Raw genomic sequence first — 25,468 nt, 5'->3', positions numbered from 1 at the left:
AGGTAGATGCAGATATGGCTTGGATCTGGCATTGCTGTGGCTGTGGCTGCAGCTCCAAGCCCAGGAACTTCCATATGCCACAGATATGGCCCTTTAAAAAAAATGAAAAGAAAGGGCTCTCCAGTCCCCTCCATGAGGTGACCCGGCCTCCCAGGCTCTATTCTCCCAGCTTAGCCCCTCCTAGAAGGGCACCCCTGTTGCTCAGTGCTTCTGCAAAGCCCTCAGGTGATGCTTATTGGCTGTGACCACCATGGCCTGAGTGACATGCTCCCCAACCAATTGGCAGTGGTACTCAGGGTTGTGATGCTCTCACTGGCCAGGCCTGAGTCACAGGGCCACCTGGAGCCAAAGCTGAGGAAGAGGGCTGCTGGGGAGAGGAAGGTACCCCCTCCCTGCCACCTGCCTTTTCTCCACTGAGGTGGAGCTCCATTAGCACTTCCAGACACCACCCCCAGTCCCATCAGCCCTCCCCTCCTTACTTGCTAATCATCATATGTGTGTGAGTCTGGTCCCCCCAGTGAGGCTGCAAGCCCTTCTTGGGTGGGCTTAAGAGTTCTACAGACTCCTAATTAATACGGCCTTTTGCTTGGGTGGCAAGTCATCTCCTTTCATCCCCTGAGCCTCAGTTTCTCCAGCTGCAAATGGGTGTAATAACTAGTAAGACACACTTCCTAGGGTTGTAACAAGGATCAAGTGGGCTCATTTACAGCAGTGACTAGTGCAGGGCCTGGTGCTGTCCCCTCTAACCTCAGGGGTGCTCCAAAGAGGCAGCACCCAGGAGCACTGCTGAGCTCTGTCTCTGAGCCCAGCACACACAGACTCAGTCCTGCCTCTTTGCTGGACCCCCGGGTCCTACCCAACCTGTCTGAGCCTCATCTTCTGAGCAGTCAGCAGCGTTCACATCCCTGCCTGAGTAATGTCTATCCAGAGCCTGGCACTGAGGGACAGTGGCTGGTGGCCAGGCTCACTTTACCAATAATGACAAAGTCCTGGTGTGATGGGAACTTGGCCGCAGAAGACCTGGGATCAGGGTCGCCCCTCTGGGCCTCAGTTTCCCCATCTGTAAATGGGGTCTCCGCTCTGAGGGGTTAGTGAGTGGTGCTGTCACCTTTTACCCCCATTCACCCCTCCTCTGAGCCACAGAGCTGTGTTCAGCCTTTATTGACAGACATTTCTCCAACACTACGTTATACAGTTCCGTGGGCTCCCAGACACGGATTTTCATTAACAACGACTCAAACATCTTCACTTAGCGGGGGGCCACATCACACAAAGCAGATGAGCAGTGCTGGCCAGTCAGGCAGCCCTGGGCGGTGGGTAATGGTGGTGATGCTTGATGGAAAGTTCCAGAATTAGGAAGAAGTTAGAGACGGTCCTTCAAGACAGGCCCGAACACCAGACCTCCCAGGTGGCTGGCCCACCTATTGATTAATCAGAAAATTCTGGCTCTAGATTTCGGGACCTCACAAAGGTAGGAAGCAGACATCCACTTGGTCAAGAGACGACAGGTGTGTGTGGGCTACTGCCGTAGTTTCTCCATCTCACCTTAGCTGGACGACCCCCTAGGTACTTCCCCTCTTCCAAGCCCCCTCACCCGGCTCCCCTCTAACCCAGCTGTCTGCAGAACCTGCCACTTGGAAAGTCGGTAATTGGAGGGAGAAAAACATTAAAAAGGGCACAGGGCAATGAAACAGACCAACAAGTGCCAACTCTGCCTTGCAGCTTCGCCAGCACCCCCTCACTCTGAGCATCACTCTCTACTGGGTTCACAGTTTAGTTTCTTTTCATTAGGGATGTCTGAAATTCCAGCACAAAAAGCCCCCTACCATCCCTCCCCTTCCCATCCTGATTTGAAGCCCCCCCCCAGAAATCAAAAGCAGGGTCCTTCTTTTCTTGGGTGCAACTAGGTAAGAGGTTCGAGTGGCAACCAAACAGAAAAATAACCGGTTTCTGATTTAAAAAAAATTAAGATGTTTCACAGTATCCAAAGTGCTTGTTTGTTCAAAAAAGCAGCCCAGGGCTGCAAAGGGCTTAAGAGCCAGTTGCAAATGTGATTCACGGATCATTTAGGAGTGAAGGCTGCAGGGAGGGACCTCAAGAGTCATTCCAGGGACCATGGGCTAGGTTTGAAGAGGAGGAGTGGATGGGCTCCAATAAATAGAAATAAATGTACACAGGGTCACAGTGCCCGGCCCGGCCCAGGGATTTGCTCTATGAAACCCTAACAGACTATCAGGAGGAGGGGGCCCGAGGCAGTGGGGCAGGTGTCCATTTCAGCGTTCAACCTGTTCTGGTCCAAGGGAGGTTCGACCATCTGCCAGCTCCACTCAGGCTCAGGGCTTGACCGCTGGAGGCTGAAGCAGGTGTTTCATCCCAGAAGAATAAATTAAAAGCCTTCCTGCTGGGCCATTTTCATGGCACAACCCTGCATCCCCAAGTGAGCTGTAGGTTGCTGTGGGAGCCAGTGGGAAAGCAAGCAGGAAGAAGCTTGTTCTCCGCATCTCAGGCCTCGAGGAGCATCAGAAAGTGGGGGAGGCGGGCGTGCGTGTCCACTCTCCTCTCTCCTTCTGACTTGGGGAGGCCCCAGCAGCTTCCCATGGAGATGAGGGAGGACCTGCATCCCTATCAGCCAGCTGCTCCATCGAAGTTTCGGAGGCCTATGGGAAGGTGAGGGGCCTTTCCTCGGGGAACGCCCAGCCCAGCGAGCATCCCTCCTGGTCCAGATTCTGGAGCCAGGGAGGCCGTCAGCTCACAGCAGGGCTATGGGCTTGTTCCCTGGGGCACTCAGGTACTGAGAGGAGGAGGTGGCAGCTGACGTGGCTACAGTGTCCGGGGTCGAGTACGTTGTGTAGAGCCCGGTCACCTGCAGGTCGGGGAAGGACTGGTCACTGCCGCCAGAGATGGGGGTCAGGCCCGAGGCGCCCAGCTCACAGCCAAGTGGAGAGTCTCCGAAGGCCCCCAGGGTGTCCAGGCTGAAGCCCTCATCCTTCATCTCCTCCCAAAGGTTCCCTTTCAAAGACAAGAGCATTTGGGTGAGCTGGCTTCACGTCAGATCGGAGTCTGAATACGGCCTTAGGGAAGAGGCACAGATTAAATGTGGGGTTTCAAGTCACTGCAGGACAGTGTGGAGGAGCCAGAGTCCCAGCCCCAGGCATTCCCTCCCCACGGGGCATCCTTGAGAACATCACTTCCGTCTCCGAGTCTCAGGCTCCTTGGACGAAATGAGATGATCAGAGAAACCACCTCCTAGGACTGCAAGGCTTAAACAAGGGGATGCGTGGGAAGCCCTCTGTCCTCATTAAGCAGTCCCATCATGGTCAAAGACAGGGGACAAGACCACAATTTAGCTTTCCTCAACACATTTTTTTTTTTTTTGGTCTTTTTAGGGCCACACCCATGGCACATGGAGGTTCCCGGGCTAGGGGTCGAATCAGAACTATAGCTGCTAGCCTACACCTCAGCCACAGCAACATGGGATCCGAGCTGCATCTATGACCTACACCACAGCTCATGGCAATGCTGGATCCCCAACCCACTGAGCGAGGCCAGGGGTCGAACCTGCGTCCTCATGGGTGCTAGTCAGATTTATTTCCACTGAGCCACAATGGGAACTCCATCCTTAGCACATTTTAATTGTACAATAATCCAGGGGGAAAGGCAGGGAAGTTCAAATATACCAATTTCACAGCTATAACTAAGAAACCTGCTAACTTGTGCATTTCCCTTGTTATACACGCAGCTCCTTGAGGGCTGAGGATTTCTGGGATTACACATAGGAGGTGCACCATGTTAGCGAATGGACAGACCCTGAGCCTTCATTGAAGCCTGAACTTCCTGTGTTCATTCATTCATTCCTTCACTCCTTCCCCGTGTTTTGAGGACGACCATGTGGCCAGTAAGAGGCTAACATGTGCCAACCTGGCATGAGGTTGGCCCATGCAAGTTGGAGCAGTTCCTGGTTGGAAGTTTGGGGTCAGAGAGACCTGGGTTGAAATCCTGGCTCTGCGACTTCCTAGCCGGGCCACCTCAGGCCAGTGACCTTACTTCTCTTGGCCTTGCTTTTCTCATTGGCACAATGGGGATGCGGAAGGGCTGTGGCCTCCCAAGGCTGTCACAGGCCCAAACGGGATGATGTCTATGAAGGGCTTGGCACAAGCCTGGTAGATAGTAAGCGCTCACTAAATGCTTGTGATTTGCTATGATTAGGTAGTTAGGAAGTGTTTGTTGAGGGAATGAGATGTGGGGTGAATGCAGATGGCCCCCTCTCCTCTGCCCTCCCCTTTCTTTCTGCCCACCCCCCCACCTGGCTACCCCCCCTTTCTGTTCCCATCACCCATTCTTCCCGCCTCACCCTGCAGAGCGAAGTCCATGATGCTGGGGTCCAGGGCATCCACCTCAGTGTTCAGGTCAGTGCTGATGTTGATGAAGTCCCCGGGGGCCCTTCCCAGGGCCGGGTGGGGGAGGGGGCTAGGGCTCAGATCTGGCAGGGCATGCAGGGGCGGGGTCTGGGCCGGGGCAGGGGAGTCTGGGGCAAGATGTGCCTGGGGCTGGACCTGGTGGTGCAAAGGCACCGACTGCAGGGACAGGGTCATCAGTGGCTGGGGCGGGAGCTGCGAGACGGCCAGGCAGCTGTGGGCCATGGCCACCGTGGTGGCGTGGGTCAGCATGGGGGCGTCCGGCTCCCCTGGCTTGCCAGGGCGTCGGCAGCTTTCTGGCCGGTCTGAGATCAGCTTGTCCAGCTCCTCTGCAGGCAAGTGGGAGAGCTCACTCATCAGAAACCCCCCTAGAGTCCCCAGGCCCCAGCCCAGGCCTGGATGCAAATCCCAGGGTTAACACCCATGTGATTTTAGCAAGCCTCTTGGACATTGCACTTAATGGTGGAAAACTTGGTTCATAAACCTTTGGCTCACATCTTTGATTTCTTCAGCATACGCTGCCAGAAGTAGAATTAGCGGATCAAACTGGGAGACCAAGTGTGCAGGGTTTTGATATATTACTTTGCCCTGGAAAAGTTTTCACAGTTTACGTTCCTACCAACTGTACAATGACAATGCCAGTTTCACCACATCCTAGCCCACACTGGGTGTTAGTGTTTTATTATTTTGGGACTCTGTACCGATGTGGAAAGAAAGCTAGGGAAGCAGTATTTTCCCATGGTTGTTGTGTTTGGCATTGCTGTGTGAGAAACTGGGGTTGTTGGTGAGATTCAAAAGCTTTTCATGTGTTTCTGACCAGACCCTTCAATTGACCAGCCACCAGGTAGGAGTGGGGAGGAGAGGTATATTTCACAGGGGAGAAGGGGGCGTGGTGTTTAGGAGTCCTCATCCCTGCTGAGGTGGCTGAGCTTGTTGTGGGATGGGCAGGGCGCAGGCAGCGATGTGTGTGGGTGTGGGTGTGGGGTGTGTGTGTGTGTGTGTGTGTGTGGAGGGGCGCCCGGGCCTCACCAGGGTTGGCCATGCTCCTGTGGATGGCAGCCAGGTCCTTCCTCTTCCACTTGTGCATCTCTTCCTCCATCTTGTCGATGCGGGCCAAGTTCAGGGCCCACAGGCAGCCCTTGCGCGAAGACCCGCTCATCTTGTTCTCCACCTTCTCAAAGCACTTGTTCAGAGACAGGTTGTGTCGCACCGAGTTCTTCCAGCCGTCGGGAGCCGTCTGCGGGGAGAAACGGTCGCATGGGAGATGCCCTCAGGGATGTCCCCCTGAAGCCCCTCTTTCCAAGGGGATCTCAAACTCAGTCCTGGGTTCTGGCAGTGCCAGGGAGAGGCCAGAGCCACGCCCACACCCCATCCTGGGCCGGGGCCCCTCACCTTGAAGTAGGGGAAGTGCTCCTTCATGAAGCTGTAGATCTCGCTCACGGGCAGGCTGCCTGTCTTGCTGTTCTTCAAGGCCATGGCGATCAGACAGCTGCACACAAAGTGTGGGGCAGGCCAGGTATAAAGCCCAAGGTCCCTCTGCCAGGAAGTTGTCCCTGCTTCACCCCTTGGTACCAGCCCTACACACTCACAGTGTCAGCTTGCAATATTTTTCATAGCCCTCCTTCTTTCTCAGCACCTGCCCTTCTTGACCCTGAGCTCAGCCATTGATACCCATTTGAGAAAATTTTTATCCCCCATAATGAATGGGCCTTTAGACTTTTTTTTTTTTTCTTTTAGGGCCACACCCATGGCATATGGTGGTTCCCAGGCTTGGGGTCCAATTGAAGCTACAGCTGCCGGCTTACGCCACAGTCACAGCAACATGGGATCCAAGCCGTGTCTGTGACCTACACCACAGCTCACGACAATGCCGGATCCTTAACCCACTGAGCAAGGCCAGGGGTTGAACCCACAACCTCATGGTTCCTAGTTGGATTCATTTTTGCTGTGCCATGACAGGAACTCCCGGGCCTTTAGACTTTTAACTAGGCTGCTTACCCCTCCCCTCAAATCTTGTGAGGTACACAATAGTATTATTTTGATGACTTTACCTCATAGGGAACTGGAGCTCACAGAGGCCAAGCCACTTCCCCAAGGCCACACAACTTGTGAGTGACAGACTGGAGCGCTGGGCTCAGTGTCTGGAGTGGGTTCTCAACCCTGGGAGTTGACTGACCACATGACGGTCCTTCCTAAGAACGGGTCCCACCCAGGGGTTCCCCCCTCCCCAGAAGCCTAGGTCCCCACATCCAACTGTCTGAGGTGCCCTACAGACAGCCCCTCGAGTCCCCCACAATCCCGGCCCCCCCAGACCTCACCTGTAGGAATAGATGGGCTTGGGGTAGTGTTTGGGGTGCAGTTCCTGGGATGCATGCACAGCCATTCGGGACTGGGGGTAGGGTGTCCGCGCCCCAAATGGGGGGCCATATAGGCCCACAGGAGAGCACTTCTCATAGGCAGGGTCAGGGAAAGGAGGCAGAGAGAGAGAGAGAGCGTGAGTCACTCAAAATGACCCCACCCCAACTCTGTCTCGAAGAGCCAGATGCAGGGTTGACAACCCCAGCAGACAGTCTTGTGTCTGCCCATTGTAGGGTGTGGGGGGAACCCAGTGAGCACAACCCCATGACGTGGGCACAGTGGGGAATGTTACTCCCATGTTCCAGGTGGGTAAATGAGGCTCAGAGCAGTCCCTGACCAGCCCAAGCCAGGAGCGTCTGCCTCTGAGTCCAGGGCTTCTCCAAGCCCCCCGGTACCTGCTGGACGCCCGGGGGCAGCGGGAACTGTGGATGGGAGGCAGGAGAGTATAGCTGTGGCGGGTCCTGCAGGCTGGATGAGGGCTGGCCCCCGATAGGGAACTGGCTCATCTGCTGGGTCCAGAAGAGAAGGAGATAGAGGGTCAAGGGGGACTCCAGCCCCGCAGGACATGTTTTTTCACTCCCCAAGCCAAGTGGTGGCACTTACGCTGGCTCCGTGGTTGGCCATGGGACCCAGACCCAGAATGCCTTGGTGGGCCATGGCGGCCGGGCTGTGGAGCAGGGGACCTGGGGTGGCTCCCACGTGCAGGTCAGCTGCCCTGGTCAAGGCACCTGCCAGAAGGAAACACAGAGATGCCTGGGCTGGGGGACTGTGGCTGTGGGCAGGGACAGCTCAGGCCCTGGGCACCTCCAGAGAATGGAGCCACCTGCCGCCCTTGGGGCCTGGCGCATAGTAGGTTCCTGGCAAATCACTTCTCTAGGTATAGTGGTGAAGAGTGGGTTCCTACCTGCTCCTCTGCCAAGGATTAACTTAGGAAGAGCAGATGCCCTCCTCTTGTCCTGTGCTGGGCCTATGACAGACATTGCTAATCTATCGCAGAGTCTCACTGCCCCAGCCTGATTTTAAATAGCCACTTCTGCTCTAGCAAAGCTGATGTACTGAGGCTCTTGCCCCCGGGCCGTCAGGTCTTCTCACTTCTGGCTGCCACCTGAGCTCATCCTTTGTTCCTTGGTCTGTCTGCCTTGTCCTTCTGTCGACTCCCTCGACTCCCTGAGAGCTGGGACCACATTTTATATGACTTAGTGCTCCAAATGCCTGGCATAGTGACAGGCACAAAGGAGGTGTGCAGTGATGCCATGAAAGAAGGAGCTTCCTTATTTCATGGTTATCATCTACCAAACACCTACTGTGTGCAAGGTACTGTCTGCATTGAGTCCTCACAACACCCCAGGAGGGCAGTTCTATTATCTTTTCATTGCAGATGAGGAAAGAGGTTCAGAGGGAGGGCACGCCCCCAAAATCACACAGCTGTTCCCTTGGAGTTCTTGATCAGTATTGACACACCATTCGCTACCAGGTCACATCAGCCCATAGGATGTTTTTGTAAATAAAGTTTTATTGGCACATAACTGCACCCATTCATTTAACATATTGGGTATGGCTGGCTTTGCCCTGCAGTGACAAAGCTGAATAGTTTTAACAGAGACTATTTCAAATAGATACTGGCCCTTCACAGAAAAAGTTCGCTGACATCGGCTACTGATGTTTTGGCCAAGAACAATTCATCCAATGAAAGAAACACTCTGAGACATTAATTTTTCAGTTCTGCACACACTTTTAATGTACAGGGCGATTGTTTCTGTTGATTGCTTTTCTTCATCACCTTCCGTGTCCCTAAATGTTTCATCCACTTGCCATGACTGCAACTAGCTGCCATTTAGTGAGCACCTACTGTGTGCCAGGCCCTGTACTCAGTACTCTCTTTGAAGTCAAAGTCTTTTTTTCCCCAGTCATTTTACAAGCATTTTTAAATTGAAGTATAGTTAGGAGTTCCCTTGGTGGCACCACAGGCTCAGGATCCAGTGCTGTCAGTGCTGTGTGCTCAGGTCGCAGCTATGGTTTGATCCCTAGCCCTGGAACTTGCACAGGCCATGGGTGTGGCCAAACTAAATTAAATAAATAAATAAATTGAAGTATAGTTAATTTACAATGTTGTGCTAGTTTCAGGTATACAACAAAGAGAATCAGTGATTCTATATGTATGTGTATATATATAGAATATATGTACATATATGTATATGTATTCTATATATATATAGTATATGTATTCTATATATGCATATATTCTATCTATGTATATAGATAGAATATACCCTCACCCAGGGTCTGGCACATATATATATATATACATATATATATATATTCTTTTTCAGATTCTTTTCCATTGTGGGTTATTACAGGACATTGAGTAGACTTCCCTGTGCTATACAGTAGGTCCTTACTGTTTATCTGTTTTATATACAGTAGTGTGTATATGTTAATCCCAAACTCCTAAATTACCTCTCCCAAAGTACTTGTTTACTTTGAAGAGGTAAAGGAAGTCAATGTCTGTAAAGGCTCAGAAAACAAATATTTCAGGCTTTGCCAACCCCGGTGATCTGTCTACTTTTTTCTTTTTTTTTTTTTCCTAGGCCTGCACCCATGGCATATGGAGGTTCCCAGGCTAGGAGTTGAATCGGAGCTGCATCTGCCCGCCTACGCCAGAGCCACAGCAACGTGGGATCCGAGCCGCATCTGCGACCTACACCACAGCTCACGGCAATGCTGGATCCTTAACCCACTGAGCAAGGCCAGGGATCGAACCCAAAACCTCATGGTTCCTAGTTGGATTTGTTAACCACTGAGCTACGATGGGAACTCCTACTTTTTTTTTTTTTTTAATAACACTTGAAAAATGTCAAAACCTTCTTTACAAAAACAGGCCCCAGGCTGCATTTGGTTCTGGAGACCGTAGTTTGCCGCCTGCTCTGGGTGTTTGAGATGCACGGGGGTAAGGGACAGTCTATCTCTATTCTTCATTAAAACCTTAGCTCACCCAGGATCTGGCACAGCGATGAGCAAATGAACAAAGCACGTCCCTCTGGGGAAGGTAGACGTAGTGCCATTTTACAGAGGCAGAAACCCAGGGAAGGAGAGAAGAGTGACCTGGCCACAGCCCCAAGCAGTGGATGGCAGTGCTGGGCATTGCCCCTCCTTGGGACCACCCTCGCCCCACCCACCTTGCCCCTGAGCCTACCTGGGTGTGCGTGGGGTGCACTGGGGCCGCCCAGGTCCACGCGGCCACTCGCCATCTGCTGTAGCCGTGGCACATCCACAGCTGTGAGCCACGACAGCGACTGCAGGTCCCCAGGAAGGTCGTCATCACCAGTGGTGGCCAGAAGCCTGCAGGGAGGGGCAGGAGCTCGGGCGGGGCGGGGAGCTCAGGCCAACTCTGGGGGTGGTGGGGGCTCCTCTACCTCTAGAATCACTCCCTTTAGCCTCTCATCACCTCCTCCAAACCATCCTAACCCTCCAATCTGCCCATCCCCAGGGGTTCCCTCTTTGGCAGCCAGATCACATATCTTCAAATCCTCCCTTCCTTTACCCACTTCCATCTGACTCAGATCCTACCCCCAAATAATCCACACTCGTGTTTGTTGAGCACTTACTATGTGCCAGGCACTGAATCAAATCAAGTCCTTTACCGGTATTAACCCATTGACACTCGCAGTCACCTGATGAGGCAGGTATTATTATTATTATTCCTATTTTGCAGATGGGGAAATTGAGGCTCAGAGCACTGAGTCAACTCACTCAAGGCCACACGGTATAGGAAGTGAGGGAGCTGGAGCCCTAGCAGTGGGGTCCGGTGCCTGAACACTTCACCATGACCCCATGCAGCCCCTGAAGTTTCCAGTTAGGACCCACGCCCACCATCCCCCCTGCCCCAGCCAATTCATGAGCATTGCTTTCTATGGAAAAAGCCTGCCGTTGAGGCTACCAGGCAGGTACACCAATTTGGGGCAACCATAGCTCCCCAGCACCCTTGAAGTCATGCTCGCCTGCCCCACCCCTGGAGGGTCCCGGGCCTCACAGTAGGATGCTGTCTGTGTTATAATGTGCAGCAAACTGGCCAGGAGCCCAAGTCAGACCCACCACCCCACAGGCCAGGCACTTTCTGGTTTGTTGCCCAGAGGCCCACCGTCCAAATTCTAAACTCCAAGTTTCAAAAATAGGTGTCCTGGGGCCTCAGGGAGACTCAGCCTCCACCCCTCCTGCCATCTGTGTGGCTGCCTCAAGCCCGTGTTCTCTCTTTCTCTCTCTGTCTCTCCTCCCCCTCCTCCCCATCTCCCCCGCTCTCCCTTTCCTAGTGTTTTAGGGCCACAATTAGCGTTGCCATGGCACCCGCTGCTCGGTTGTCACCGGGCCTGGGCCCTCAGCCCACCAAGCTGGCATCAGGTGACCGCACGGCTGCCCTGGCGATTGGCTGCCTCATAGGAAAACAGGGCCTGGAAACGATTTGAAAACTCAGCCTGGCCCGTGTCAGTGGCAGCAGTTGGCCCGGCTGCTGTCCCCTGGCGGCCCATTGTGTGACAAACGACTGTTGCCCCCATGGCACGTGGCTCCCATTGTCCTAGGGTCTCCCTGCAATTGTTTTTACAGCCCCCATTCCCACCCCCGGCTGCTGCCCATTCGACCTGCTCATAACTCATCTGGATGAGTGACAGGCCAGGCCTGGGCGATGCCATCTGTCCCCTCGGGCCCATGGAGACCATGGGGTGAGGTCGAGGGGCAGGGCCTGGTGTGCTGCCTGCTGTTGGGGGAGCCTGGCTGGCCCCAACCCAGCCCTCCTCACCCCACGGCCAGCCAGCCTCCCAGCATCCCATGGTGTAATCCCCACTCCTGCTCAGTAACCTGCTGTGGCTCCCCAGTACCCCTGTCACTCTGCCTAGCCTTGGGGCCACAGGGAAGAGTGGAGATGAGGCCCTGCTGGCAGGTTTCTCAAGGCGGGGGCCCCACCAGAGCCCCCTGAATTGGCGGCGGGGGGGGGGGTTCTTGTTAACACGCCAGGTTTCTGGGTATCACCATGGAACAGGATCTCTGGTGGCAGGTGACTCTGATAAGGCAGTATATGTGTTGGCTAAGAGCTTGGTCTCTGGGTTCTAATCCTGACTTCACTTACCTGTGTGCCCTTGGGCCACTGACTTAACCTCTCTGAGCCAACAGTTTTTGATCTGTAAAATGGGGCTAAGTAATAATGGCCTACAATCTGGTGAGGATTCAGTGTATTAGTCCATGAAAAGACCTGGAACCGTGTCTGACTTTGCTGTCATTAATATCAGCATTCATGTTAATGATGACAGTCAGGCCTGCAGGGGACTGGAGGTATGTCAATCCTGTGGGCTCTGGGGGCACAGATGGGCAGCGGCTGCCACTAGCAGCTTCTGTTTACTGATTGCTTCTCGTAGGCCAGACCCTGGGCTCCATGCTATCCCCCTTTTATAGATGGAGAAACTGAGGCCCTGAGGATGCACATGCTCTCAGCCTGTTTCCCCCACCCCCCACCCCCACCCCCACCCCAAGAGTGAGAATCACGTAAGGGAACTGCTTAGCACACAGCTGTACTCGCAGCTGTACTCGTAGTAGGGGCTGAGTTAATGGTGCTCTTCTGATCCTTCTTTTCTTTTTCCTGCTGTCTGTGAGCCCCAGGGGGCTTCCCCTTCCCCCCTTCTTTTACAGCAGAACCCCTGCCCCCAGCAGTAGCCTGGGGTCTGTCCTGCTCCTGGTACCACCGCCCCCAGCCCCAGCATGACCTCACCTCCACTTCAAGACAGCCCTGCTAGCACTTCCCCTGCTCCATCCGAACTACTTATTCCCAGAAGCGCACTTCAAATTCTGTCTCCTGGCCTCTTAATGTCAAAGTCCCCTCAGACCTCTCCTGATCCGGCCCTCATTTTCATGGGGATTCCACCCATGGGGAGACTGAGACCAAGAGAAAGGAGGCAGTTTGCTGCCAAGGTCAGAGTCCAGGAAAAGACCAGGGCAGGGCCTGCTGGCTCCTGTGAGGGCTTCTTTCCAGCCGGGAATGCCTCCTCCTCCAGGAGGTCTTTGCCACCCACACCCCAGGCATGAAGACGCCCTCTGCATCCTGATTGCTCCCTGGGCCAGAGGGTCCTGCCCTGCCATCCCTCTGCCCTGGACCTGCCTCCCTGCTCCCTGAGGGCTGGCCCTGAGCCCCGTATCACCCCACATCACCCCATGTCCCTGCACACAGTGGTGCCACTTAAATGCCTGCCAGGCTGACCCCAGGCCACCAACTTGGAGAACTGTGTGACAGTGACTGTCATAGCCAGCACTTTTAGCTGCCCTCTGCCACCTTGAGTCTTGGCAACAGCTTTAGGGCAGGAACAGGGAACAGGCAACAGATGGGGAAGCTGAGGCCAGATCTGTGAAAGCAGAATCGTGACCAGGACTCGAACACAGGCCTGTCTGCTCCAGTCTTGGGTTGTTCCTGCGGCACCACAGGCAGAGGACTGGAGCTGGATGTCCTTTGCCAGAGTGGGGTTAGGGGGCCCCACCCTGAATCCAGGTCTCTCACCTGGGGCTGTGTGAACCGCCCTCACCCAGGTGCCGGTTCAAATGCAGAGTCCAAGGCCAAGCCCAGACCCTGGAGTCCTACCCTTGGGCTCTGGGGCCCGATAAGCTGTATTTTAGTGCCTCCCTAAGCTCTGGGGGAGGGCAGCCCTGAGGGTGTGTGACAGGGGCATGGGCACAACTCAGGCTTTGACTGGACGGATCTGGGTTCAAGACCTTGTGACCCTTGCCAGTGTGACCTCCAACAAGTCACTTCAAGTCCCCGAGCCTCTATTTTCTTATCTGGAAAATGGGAGAGTAACAGACCATGCATCGCCCTGGGTTGTTACAGGGATCAAGTGAGCCAGTGTGTTCAACTTCTACCACAGGCCTGGTCCCAGTTCTGCCTTTTCAGGGGTTGGATGCCCATTCTGGGGGTGGGCAGCCAGGCCCTGATCCTACTCCTCCCGCTGCCTCAGGCATCCCAGGGGTGCTCTGCTCCTCCCTCCTGCCTAGGCCACAGTGTCTGCCTCCACCTGCCTGGCCCGTGGCCCAGCTGGTCTCCTGAGATGTCTGTTGGATGCCCGGGAGCCCTCTGGTGGAGTCTGTGGGCCCAAAGCCTGGTTCATGTCCCGCTGCCTCACAGGGTCTCTGGCACCCAGGCACCTCTTCACTGTGTCACAGGAACCAGGTGACGCTCTAGGGCGTAAGTAAGAATGTCCCATCCCCATTGCCTGGCCCGGGGTCTGGACCATCTCTGTTCTTTTCTCTTCTGCCCTCCTTTGCCCCCTGCAAAGAGGCACAGAGCACAGCCCTATCTCCACGGTGGCATGTGGAGGCCCCGAAACCTCTCCCTCTCCAGTGCCTAGAGTCTCTTCATTCAAGGTGCCCCCAAGCGCCCCATTCCTGTCTTCTCCTAGGGCTTCATTTTAAGTGGCATAAACCCGGGATTCTTGGCAGCTATGATAAGAGAAAGACTTCTTGTTCAGGAACCACTGTGGCTTCCAAGCGATAGACCCTCAGAAGGGCACTTAATCCTCAGCCTCAGTTTCCACATCTATAAAATGGGCATGAAATGATAATAAGAGTAACAATATCTGGTACCCCACCCAGGACTGGTGTGCTGGAGTGGGGATGAAGTGAGGATTTGGGATTACTTCCTGGAATGTGTGTGTGTGTGTGAGAGAGAGAGAGAGAGAGAGTGTGTGAGAGAGAGATGCTGTGTCAGCCTCCTGAGTTGGTTTTTCTTCTGCTGGAAAATGATGGGACATTTGCAATGCAAAGGATGAGGCAAAACCCAGCCCTGTCACGCTGGGGTCTCCCAAAACCTCTCCTGCTCTCTCTCTCTGGGTCTCTTGGTGAGGACAAGAGCCAGCCCCTCCTAACCCAAGTCACCATGTCACTGTTGCCTGCCCACCTGGGGTCACCTCCAGAGGAACCCACAAGAATGAAACTCCAAAGACCCAGCTCGTTCCATCTGCTCCCTCTGCACCCCCACCCCCACCCCCGGCAAGTCCTATCTCACCTCTGTGCCTCTTTTCTGACTCTCCCACTCTCTCCTTGTCCATGTCTCTGTCTCTCTCTGTCACTGTGTCTATGGGGCCCTGTGCTGAAGTCCTGGCCCCCGTCTTCCTGTCTGGTGACATCAGATGTGCTTCCAATCCTTCATGAGCCCCAGTTTCCTCCTCTGCAGAGTGACAGCAGCAGAGCACTCACAAGAGGCTCTTAGTAAACATCCCTCCTCTCCTTTCGTCCCTTCTCTCTGATGTGGGGCCTGCCCATCTCCTGCAGACCCCGCTCTATCCCACACACTCACACACCCATCATTCCTGTGTCCCTACCAGCGCTGCCAAAGCCACTGAGTCAGGCTTTCAGGGGATGAAAGCAGTTAACACATGCTCTCCCCGCCCAGGTAATTCCCACATGCCCGCCTCACCCTTCAGGCAGTCAGTTGATGCCATGCTCTGACACAGGCCTAGCATGATGGGCCCTGCCTTCAAGGCACCTCCACTGTGCCTTCCTCCGCACCTGCATACATTCTATTCTTTCACAAAGGATGCCTTTCCTTCTTCTCAGGACCTGTCTGCATCCCCCTACCTGAGCCCCAGGGAGCATCCTGAACCCAGCTGATGTCCCCAGGGAGGGCAGGGGCTGCACTCCCAGATCTTGGGTCACCCACATCTGGCAAGGAGGCAGTAGGACAGGGGCTGAGTTCACTGCCGGGCATAGGCGGCCCCAGGAGAGCCTGATGCTAAAGGAGGAAACTTGCATCCCCTAAGGGAGGAGCCCTTACCCTTAGGGCCCATCACAGTGTCAGGCATACAGTAGGTGCTCAGTAAGTACTCATGGATTGGACCAATGAGCAAACAGATCCAGCTGTTCAGATGCCCTATCTCCACATCCCCCGGGGCCCAGGTAGGGATGAATGGCCCAGCTTAATTTTATTTGATTTTATAATTAAATAAAATTGAATTTTATTACAGCCTGTGACCACAGTTTGGAGTGAGTGAGCCCCTGGGGTGCCCCCTGCCCTGAACTTAAGTGGGTGACATGACTGATCTTGTGTCACCCTCACGAGAGCCGGATCAGGAATGATAGCATTCCTACCTTCCCATTTTCCAGATGGGGAGACTGAGGCCAGGGAGAAGTGGGCCTGTCTAGGATCCCCCAGCCAGAGACTGGGTTGATGACAGTATGTGTGTGTTGAAAATGTGCTCTGTGAAACGGTCGAAATATGTGCTCTGCAAATTCTAGAAAATCTGGGGACTGTGCTATCCAGTAGAAAGCCATGCATGGCTATTTAAATTTAAATTCATTAAAAAAAAAAAAAAGGAGTTCCCATTGTAGTGCAGCAGAAATGAATCTGACTAGGAACCACGAAGTTGCAGGTTCGATCCCTGCTCTCGATCAGTGGGTTAAGGATCCGGCATTGCTGTGAGCTGTGGTGTAGGTCACAGATGCGGCTCGGATCCCGAGTTGCTGTGGCTCTGGCGTAGGCTGGTGTCTACAGCTCCGATTAGACCCCTAGCCTGGGAACCTCCATATGCCGTGGGCACGGCCCTAAAAAGACAAATAAATAAATTTAAACTCATTAAAATTAAATAAAATGATAATTTCTTTGTCATGCCAGCTACATTTCAAGTGTTTGGCGGCCAATGGCTGCCACAGTGGACAGTGCAGACGTGGGACATTTCCACCATCGCAAAGCGTTCTACTAGGCAGCAGCATTCTGAAACATTCTTTGATCTTGATGGAACAATCTGTGGTGTTTCTACCTTGCCTTAAAACAACTGGACATTTGATTTGAATTTTTGGACAGTTAAGGAGCTGATTTCATGGATGTTGGAGTTTTATTAGGTTTTGTTATAAGGACAGTCCTTCACCCCCAACCCTCCCGCCTAGCCAGGAAATTAGGAGGAAGTGCTCTATAACATTGGAAGCTATGTACTGAGGTGACTTATGAAGTAGTGAGCTTGCTGTCCTGGGAGCATTCAAGTAGGAGCCAAGGGATGACCTGTCAGGCGTCTGTTGGATAAAAGATGAGCCTAAGCAACCCCCAAGGTCCCTTTTGATACAAAGGCCCTGTACCTCAGGGGAGCAGCTTGCAGGTAAGTCCCTGGTTGCATTTCCAAAGTTCTATCATCTTGGGCAAGGCCCTTTCCCTCTCCAGGCTCCAGTGCCCCATCTAAAAGCAGTGATGGCTCTAGGGCTCCAGGAAGGCAGAGTCGCACCCTGATTAGCAGCAGGTGTGAACCCAAGGCAGGTGGGCCTGAGCATGAACGCTCCCTGGCTGTGTGACTGTCACCTGTCCTGGGCCTCCATTTCCCCGTGTATAAAATGGGAATAGTAAGAGCACCTCCCCTAAGGGGACTGTCAAGAATATGACAAGAGTTCTTATAAGCATTAGATCAAAGGAAGCATCTAGTTTTCCACTGAAAAGGCAAGTTTAACTATTAGTCCAGGGGTTCCAGAGGAGACCCCTGACAATACAGCCTCCGCAACCCAAGTGGGGGGATTTGTCACCATCAGGGGACCCTCACTAGTGAATGGAGAGCTTTGGGGGCAAAAAAAAAAAAAAGACCTAGGTAGCATTCCAGAGTCCCCTCCTGAACAGAAGAGTTCACTCCCAGCTCCCCACCCAGGGGGAATGGTGGGCGCATCTGTTCAAAGCTCGGCCACATCCATCGTTTCCTTATACTTACACCCCCTACCCAGGGGCATCATCACCCCCTTTCACAGATAGGAAAGGTGAGGCCAAGCCAGAGGAACTCACCTCAGCAGCTTCCTGGCAGGGGCCCCAGGTATCTGCCCCAGCACCTCCCACCTAATCCTCCCCAGGCCTCAGTTTCCCCATCTGGAAGGCAAGGGGGTTGGGCCCCTCCTATCTCTGTGCAGAGGCAGCCCACCTCTGCTGGGAAGTGGGATGCTGAAGGGTATGGTCCCCGTTTGAGGGGGTCAGAGCCTGGTTAGGAGCAAGGTGGTACCCTGGGAAAATCGACATCAGAATAACACTCTGTTATGGGTGCAATATTGGGATTGCCACTTTTCAAGGGCTGGCTATGTGCTTTTCACTTTACATGTGTTGCCCCTGTGCCCTCATGAGTCTTGCTCTGAAGGCTCTGGGTATAGCAGAAAGCCCGGGCCCTCCACAGTGCAGCATTCTGGGCCCATCTCAGCTGGAAAGCCTGGGCCCAGAGTTCTGGTGTTTCTCTTTTTGTAGCATTTCAGTGTAGCTGGTTATGAGTGTAGGCTCTCCAGAGTGTAGACCGGGCCTGGCTTTGAAACCCACTCTGCCCCTTAGTAGCTATGAGGTTTGCCTGTAGTCATCTACCTCTCTGGGCCTCAGTTTGCTCATCTGTAAAATGGGAGTGCTAATGCCTGTACCCACCTCCCAGGGGGTTGTAAGGACTGGATGAGACAGTCCAGGTGGGGTGTGCACTGCATGGTAGCAGCTCATATGAGTGTTCACATCCTGTAAAGAGTATGGATTCAGCATGAAGCGGGTTCTGCGGGGAGGGCCGCCTGCAGAGTATCCAACACTCGGGAAGCACCTGCTTCACTCCACAGCTATTTCCTGAACTCCTACTTGCCAGGCCCTGTTCTGGCAGGCAGACAAAACTCCCTCCATCCAAGAAGAGAACTTTCTAATTGATTTAGGGATGCAGAGGAGGGGACGCTGCCCATGGCATGCCCACCTTCCTGCCAGCCCCCTTGGGTCTGCACACCCCTTATCTCCTGCCAGCCTGTGGGAGGCTGCTTATCATAACCATTTCACAGATGGGATGGCGACGGCCCAGAGAGGGGAAGTGACAACCCCGCAGCCACAAAGGGTGTCAGCAGTGGAGCTGGGATTTAAACGACCCATCCTAGAGATTCTTCAGTCGGGTCCTTTGCCAGTTTGGCTGAAATAAATCAAGCCCTGGGCAAGAGGGCATGATGACCATCATCATGTCATTTTTAGAAGGATCAGGCTGCAAAGTGACTCCATGGTGACAGGGTCATTGGTCAGGGGACCATGAGGCAGCCCTGGGCAAAGCGAAGCAGCCTGGAGTCCATGGCTGCCATTCTGCACTGGCCAGGGGACCAAGCTGAAAACATTAATTAACCATATCCTGAAATGATCATCCATGTTAATTGATCCCATGGAGGGATAGAAGGTGAGCCGGGAGCACAGGCATTGGACTGATGAACCCAGGGAGACCTGGATTCCAGTCCTGGCCCCAGTCCTAATGGGGGTCTTGTGTAGGTAACTCAAGGCCTTTGAAACTCAGTTTTCTCATGTGCAGAATACAGGGAATAACAGGGCCTGCCTCCTGGTTCAGGGTAGGTCAACCACTGAAGGGCATGGTATAATGTGTTTGGTTCGTGTGTTAGGCAAATGTTTGTGCAGTGAATGGATTTCAGACCCAGCAGTCAGAGTAACCTTTCTAATGGAACATCAGAACTCATCACTGTCCTTAAAATCCAATGTAGGAAAAGTCACGCTCCTTGCCATGATCTGGTCCTCAAAACTTCTATTTTTCTCTCTGCATATGCTGTTCCTTCTGCCTGGAATGCTGTTCCATGCACTCATTCACAGCTGGCTCTTCATCGTGCTTCATCCTTAGCCTAAAATTCCCCTCCACTGAGAGACTTTCCCTGGCCACCTCCACCCCTGGTGGTCCTTCCTGTGTGTGTCTGCAGAATGTTTAACATTTTGCCATGAGATATTCATTTACACTTATTTCTGATCTTTCCACTCTAGGAGGGCAAGGACAGAGAGGCTATTTTGTTAAGCACCCAGCAAAGGGTCTGGCGCCCTTGTGGGCATCTATTCCACACCTGCTGAAGTAGGAAAGGGAAGAGGGATCCCTTCCCACCCCAGTACTGTCCAGTTCAGCTCCAACACACCTTGCATTCCCCAATCTCTCCATTTCCTTCCCAGCTCAGACACCACCTCTGCCAGGAAGCCCTCCCAAAACAGTCTGGCATCTCCCAGTCTTTCCACCCCCTGCAATGACTAGTGCCGTTAGTATCTACGCATGGCGTAGGCTCCTGAGATCATTTATTCATTGTACTCTCTTATCTACCCCTGCCTTCTGAGTCCAGAGCTCACATTTAACCCTTTATTCCCCGTCTTGGGGGGGTCTCAGAGTTGATAAAGCAATTGTGCACTGGAAGGGACATCTGCTTAGGGTTCAAATCCCATCTCAACCCCTTTGCAGTCGTCTGAACCTTGGGCAAGTCACTTTGTGTTTCTGTGCCTCGGTTTTCCCATCTGTAAAAAATGAGAATAATTCCCACCACAGATGGCAGCTGTGGGGATAAAATCAGATAACCTGTAAGACAGGGTCCAGTGCCCAGCAGATACTCAAACCTGTTTCTTTCTTCTCTCCTCTGGCCTTTCATGGTCACTGGGAGGGGTCAGCCCAGAAAATACTGCCTCTGTGGGGAGCAGGGTGTCTGATCATCATTCTGGCAGGGCAGAGGCACATCCACTAGGGTTATAACTAGGAGGTTTTACCTGCCTTCTTGAAATGTGGTAACAGATTGTGACATCACTACAGACTGTTCTTGCTTCCCACCCAACCTGACCAAAAAGGGATTAAGCCTTTTGTGGAGTTGTTTATTTAGCTAGCATACCTTTGGTAATCTCTTTTGTAACCGTTGATAGGAAAAAGAAAATCAGATACTATTTAGCAAGCTCGGAAATGCCCAGCTGCACCAAGAGTGAGCTCAAGGTGAAATGATCTGATTAGGAATTGGGAAAAGAATCTTTCCTAGAATTTGGCTCGAGACTTGGTGTGTGTGCGTGTGCAGTGTGCATGTTTCTGGGGGTGAAAACACCAGATCGGAAGGAGGCCTGCCCCCAGGACAGCCCCCTCTCTTTCTTTGCTGCAGGGAGCTTGAAGAGCTCTTCTGAAGTGTGCAGGGTTGTAAAAATATTGGGATGGTCACTGCCCCTGCCAGATGGAGCCCCCCCATCCAGGGAGGATACAACGGATGAGTGGAGTCAGTCTAGAATGGGGGTTAAACCATCCCCACACTCAGCGTAGCAGGAGGCTTAAGAGGAAAGGCAGGTGGTGGCTGCTTGCCCTGATCCACAGGACAGGATTTTGTCATCACTTGAGCATGAAACTCCCCTGATTTTCCATGGATGTGCTATGTCTCATGCGACATTTATCCATCCATCCATCCACCCATTCCTCCATCCATCCCTTTATCCATCCATCCCTCCCTCCACCCATCCCTCTACCCATCCCTCCATCTATCCATCCGTCCATCCATCCATCCATCCAATGCACATTTAGTATCTGCCATGATCCCGGCACTGCGGTTCACCAACAAGAAAACCACTGTCCAGAGAGGGAAATGGTTTTATCCATAGTCACCTCCTTTCTTAGAGGAAGGATGGAGGGTTCAGGGAATAAATACCCTGCAGAGGGCTCTGTAAGGACTTACTCACAGGGCTCTGAGCAGCATGGCCCTGGGAGAGGCTGAGGGTCCAAGGGGCCAGCTGCCTGCCTCCTCTGGCCTCTCTGGGCCTCTGTTTTTCAATCTGTAAAAGGAGTGTGTGGGATCGGACTTCTAGAATAAAGAGTTAGCCGGGGCCTGGCACACAGTAAGTGCTCATTAACTCTCATTATTTCCCAGCACCTCTAAGAGTAGATTCCCTGTTATTTTTGAGCCAAGGGGAAACGGGCTCACCCACTTCGAACATGAGCTGTTAGCCATTGCCCAGGAGGTCAGGGCTGTCCCCATCCCTGGGCCCCAGGCGGGCTGGAATGCTTTCTGCCAATTTGCTCTCTAGGCCCGGCCACTGACTCCCGACAGCTCCCTGGGGACAGGGCAGCCGCCTCCAGCTGCTGCCCCCCCTCCACCCCCACCTTCCCCACACACAGCCATTGAAAGTTAACGGCCAGACTTAGCCCCTGGGGATGGAGGGGCAGGCGGCTGGCTGCGTGGGGGCTGGAAGCGGGCAGCCTGAGTGGTCCTCGGAGCTATTCTCTGGAGATGTGGGATGGGGGAATGAGAAGCCCATAAACTTCTCCCAGGCTATTATTTGGGGAAAAAAATGGGAGCGGTTGGAAGGGGTGGGGGGTGGTCGCTGCATAATCAGAAAAACTCCCTTCCTTGAGAAAGCACTCCACCCCAGGCCTGGCTGAACACCTTTGCTAAATGGAAACACAGAGTCCTCCCAAGACCTGCAAATTGGGCTCTCTCATGGCTCCATTTCTCAGATGAAGAAACTGAGGCACAGAGATGGGCGTTGGCTTGGCCAGGGTCACACAGCTGGGAGATGATGAAGTAACTTACTCTGTTCCAGCACCTGTGCTCTTTACCAGTGGTGGAGGCCATCGTCCCCTCTGGGTGGGACAGCCTGGGGTTTGAGTCCCCACTGTCCCTATAACTAGCTACATCTTCTTTTAAGTCAACCTGGCTGAGCCTTGGTTTCCTCATCTGCCAAATGGGTGCAAGAGTGCAATTCTCTCTCTCTTTTTTTTTTTAGCTATTTCTTGGGCCGCTCCCGCAGCATATGGAGGTTCCCAGGCTAGGGGTCAAATCGGAGCTGTAGCTACCGGCCTACGCCAGAGCCACAGCAACTCGGGATCCGAGCCGCGTCTGCAACCTACACCACAGCTCACGGCAACGCTGGATCGTTAACCCACTGAGCAAGGGCAGGGACCAAACCTGCAACCTCATGGTGCCTAGTCGGATTCGTTAACCACTGCGCCACGACGGGAACTCCAAGAGTGCAATTCTCATGAGGGTGGTCGTGGCCAGGGCAGGCAGGCACTAAAGAGTTAAGAAACCACCAGCTATTACTATTATCGTTATCATTATTATTTTGATATGCTACCTTCTGTTCATGCTGTTTAACACCAGAAAACAGCCCTGAATCCACGTGAAAAGGAAAGGCTAGACCTCCAGGATTTGCCTAGGATCATACAGTTGGCAAATGACAGAGTGGAAATACTTATCTTTGTAACACCTCTGTGCAGTGGGTACTATTTCTGTCCCCACTTTATGGATTAGGAAACAGGCTCAGAGAGGTGCTCGGAGGGAAGCTGGGACTCTGACTCCAGAGACAAGCTCCTCCTAAGCCTTATGCTGCCCCCTCTCACTTTCAGCACAAGAAAGAAGCCCGGGGTCTTGGGCTGTGTGATCCTGAGAAAACCATTGCACTTTTCTGAGCCTCTCTGTCTCCTCACCTCTCTGATGGGAGCTCATCGGAGCTACCGTCCCAGCTGGGCATCCAGTAGGTACTCACAAACTGGTGTGTGCCTGGTCCACTTCTGGGGTGCTAGCCCTGCCCATGGCAGTCTCTCAACAAATATTTATTTGAATTTGTGGCCTCATTTGGGTCTCCAAAGGCAGCCATCAGGCCCACAAAGCAGCCTCCTTCTAATTGGGGGCTGTGGTCTTCTGCAAAGACACTGCTGGTGAGTTGCAGTGGCCACGGGAGGCCAGACAGCCCCTGGGTAAACAGGGCTGATCTGAGGTGACAGCCTGCTCTTCCTAGGCCAGCCCCTGTCCTGTCCCCACTCCATAATCTGGGCTGTGCCCCCTCAACCCATGGACGTGGTGCTTGCCTTGGGGGTGGGGCACTGGGAACCAGGTCAGGCCTTCACTGGCTCAAGGGAGAGATGCTAGGATCCTTCTTTTTGCTCTTCCTTCTCCTTCCCTTTGCTGGTGACCTTGGACAAGCCCTTTCTCCTTTCTTGGAGAGCATTTCCTGGAGCCCTGTTAGAACCACTGGGGGAGAAGCAATAGCTACTATTGTCACCGTCACATCCACCCGGATGCCCAGTCTCTCACCTGGGACGGGACCTCTCTTAGGACAAAAAACTGCAGGCTTCCAATGGTCCCACTGCCCACGCCACAAGCTACACACCCTCAGAGAGACTACCTTTGAAACCAAGACCTTCTGGCTCACCTGCAAAATCATAGAAGGTAAGGTAAGCATAGTCCTTGGGCAGTTTCAGAAACCATAAACCAGGAACACTAAACCATTTAAAAAGATATCCTGTATTATTGTTGAAGCCCTCACCTGTATTCCTGTGAAGAGGGGTGGTGACTTTGCCCTGAGTTTCGAATAATTCCTGACATCATGGATGAGATGTCACTTTCTATCATCTCCTTGGAGGAAAGACAAGCAGAAAACAAAGCTCCCATCAGCAACGATATGGACAGGGCAGAAAACTCATAGTTTTCCCACAATTCAAAAGGATGGAGCTCAAACGACTAACAGTACTTTTTTTTTTTTAAGGGGAAAACAAATTACTAGAGGTTTTCTGGGCATCCCCGGTCACTCTCCCAGGGAAATTCTACAGAATTTTAGGAGCACATGAAGAAAATGGAATGAAATTCCAGGTTCTTTCCAATTCATGGGGGAAGGGCAGAGGAAGGCTCTAGAATCCAAATGTCAAATCTTGGAAAAGGTGTACTTGCGAAATGGAAATCAGAAAAACCTGATTCCCTTCCAAGCCTACTATTTCCAACTGCAGCTCAGTTATGACTAGTTTGGAAATAAAAAAAATAAACACAAAAGGGCAGCTTGATGTGTCCTGTAGGTTTCTCTGGGGGAGCCAAGTTCCCATTTGCAAAGGGAATAATCCCCGCAGGACTCCAGCTCTGGAAATGCCTTCAGAAATGCCACATGCCCTTGCTGGAAAACCAATCCACCCCTCACTCCACACACCCTTACCACCCCTGCTACACACATAGCCTCTAGAAGAAATCTTCCCTTAGTTTCTCAAACTCTGAATCTGAAACAAATACAGAAACCCACTAGACTCTCAGATCCGCTCCAAAAGTCATCAGTGATTCCTGGAAAGGAGAAAAGGGGAGCAGAGAGAGGCGGCTGCCTCATCCCTGCCCTGGGGTCTCCCCCCTGCCCCAGGAAATGCAAGGCAAGGCACTGCCCGGGAGGAGGACGCAAAGCCGACCCTGCAAGGCGGTACCTGGAGCCGATTCTCGCCGGGCCGCCGCTGCAGGCGCTCCTGGGGCGGAGGGTGTTTCGGAGGGGGGCTCCCTCGCGCTCGCCCCTCGCGTTCCGCAATTTGGCCGCCGTCGCAGCTCGAACCGTTTTTAAATTTCCCTCTCTGGAGCTGTCCAGCACAGAGCATGCGCAGTAGCCGTAGGGGGGCTTTTCCCCAAGGGTCAGTTACAGGGCAGGGTCAAGGGGATTGCAGCGGGCGTTTCCCAGCAGCAGCGAGACTTGCACGCCCCGGGGCTCCGGGTGAGGTGTGGCGCAGGGGCAGGGACACCCTTCTTCAAACTTTGCCAGCAGTGGTCCCAATTGCATGCGCGAGCTTGCGTTGAGGAACAGTGGAAGTGTGATTTAGGCCAAAAGAATTAAGTTGCAAAAGGATGCTGGGTGCATTAAAACTTGCAATTCGTCACTCCTCAGAGGAAAAGGAGTTGGGTGGGCACGGAGATCCGTTGCAACCCCTTCTGTCCCCCCAGAGTGGGGACGGGTCAGGAGGCCGAGTCGGGGCCCCAGGTAGACGCAGATTAGGGCCACCTGTCTCTTTAAGAAAGTTGCGCCCGCGGGACTTGGCGGGAGGGGGCTGCGGAGAAGGGAGCACTCGCCCCGGGCGCCTCCACCTGCCGGGACCTCTGCGGGGCGGGGGGCCGGGCTGCGACCTGGGGGCGTCCCGGGTCTGCCCTCCGCGCCCCCCCCCTTCCCCCGTCCCGCCTGG

General features: G+C 53.4%; 1 protein-coding gene across 1 annotated transcript; it reads right to left on the bottom strand.

Annotated features, from left to right (window-relative positions):
• FOXN4 (forkhead box N4) lies at positions 73-25,433 on the bottom strand. The gene is made up of 10 exons (XM_021073734.1): positions 24,728-25,433; positions 23,815-23,903; positions 9,967-10,112; positions 7,377-7,501; positions 7,169-7,279; positions 6,734-6,861; positions 5,808-5,904; positions 5,445-5,652; positions 4,352-4,744; positions 73-3,009 (listed from the first exon to the last, which is right to left on the bottom strand). Exons 1-10 carry the CDS (start codon positions 24,890-24,892, stop codon positions 2,750-2,752), a joined length of 1,722 nt encoding a protein of 573 aa, XP_020929393.1. The 5' UTR covers positions 24,893-25,433; the 3' UTR covers positions 73-2,749.

This window comes from Sus scrofa, chromosome 14 (genome assembly GCF_000003025.6).
Source record: "Sus scrofa isolate TJ Tabasco breed Duroc chromosome 14, Sscrofa11.1, whole genome shotgun sequence".
Classification (NCBI taxonomy): Eukaryota; Metazoa; Chordata; class Mammalia; order Artiodactyla; family Suidae; genus Sus; species Sus scrofa.
The sequence above is the reverse complement of the archived record's forward strand: the minus strand, read 5'-3'. Positions and strand labels throughout refer to the sequence as shown.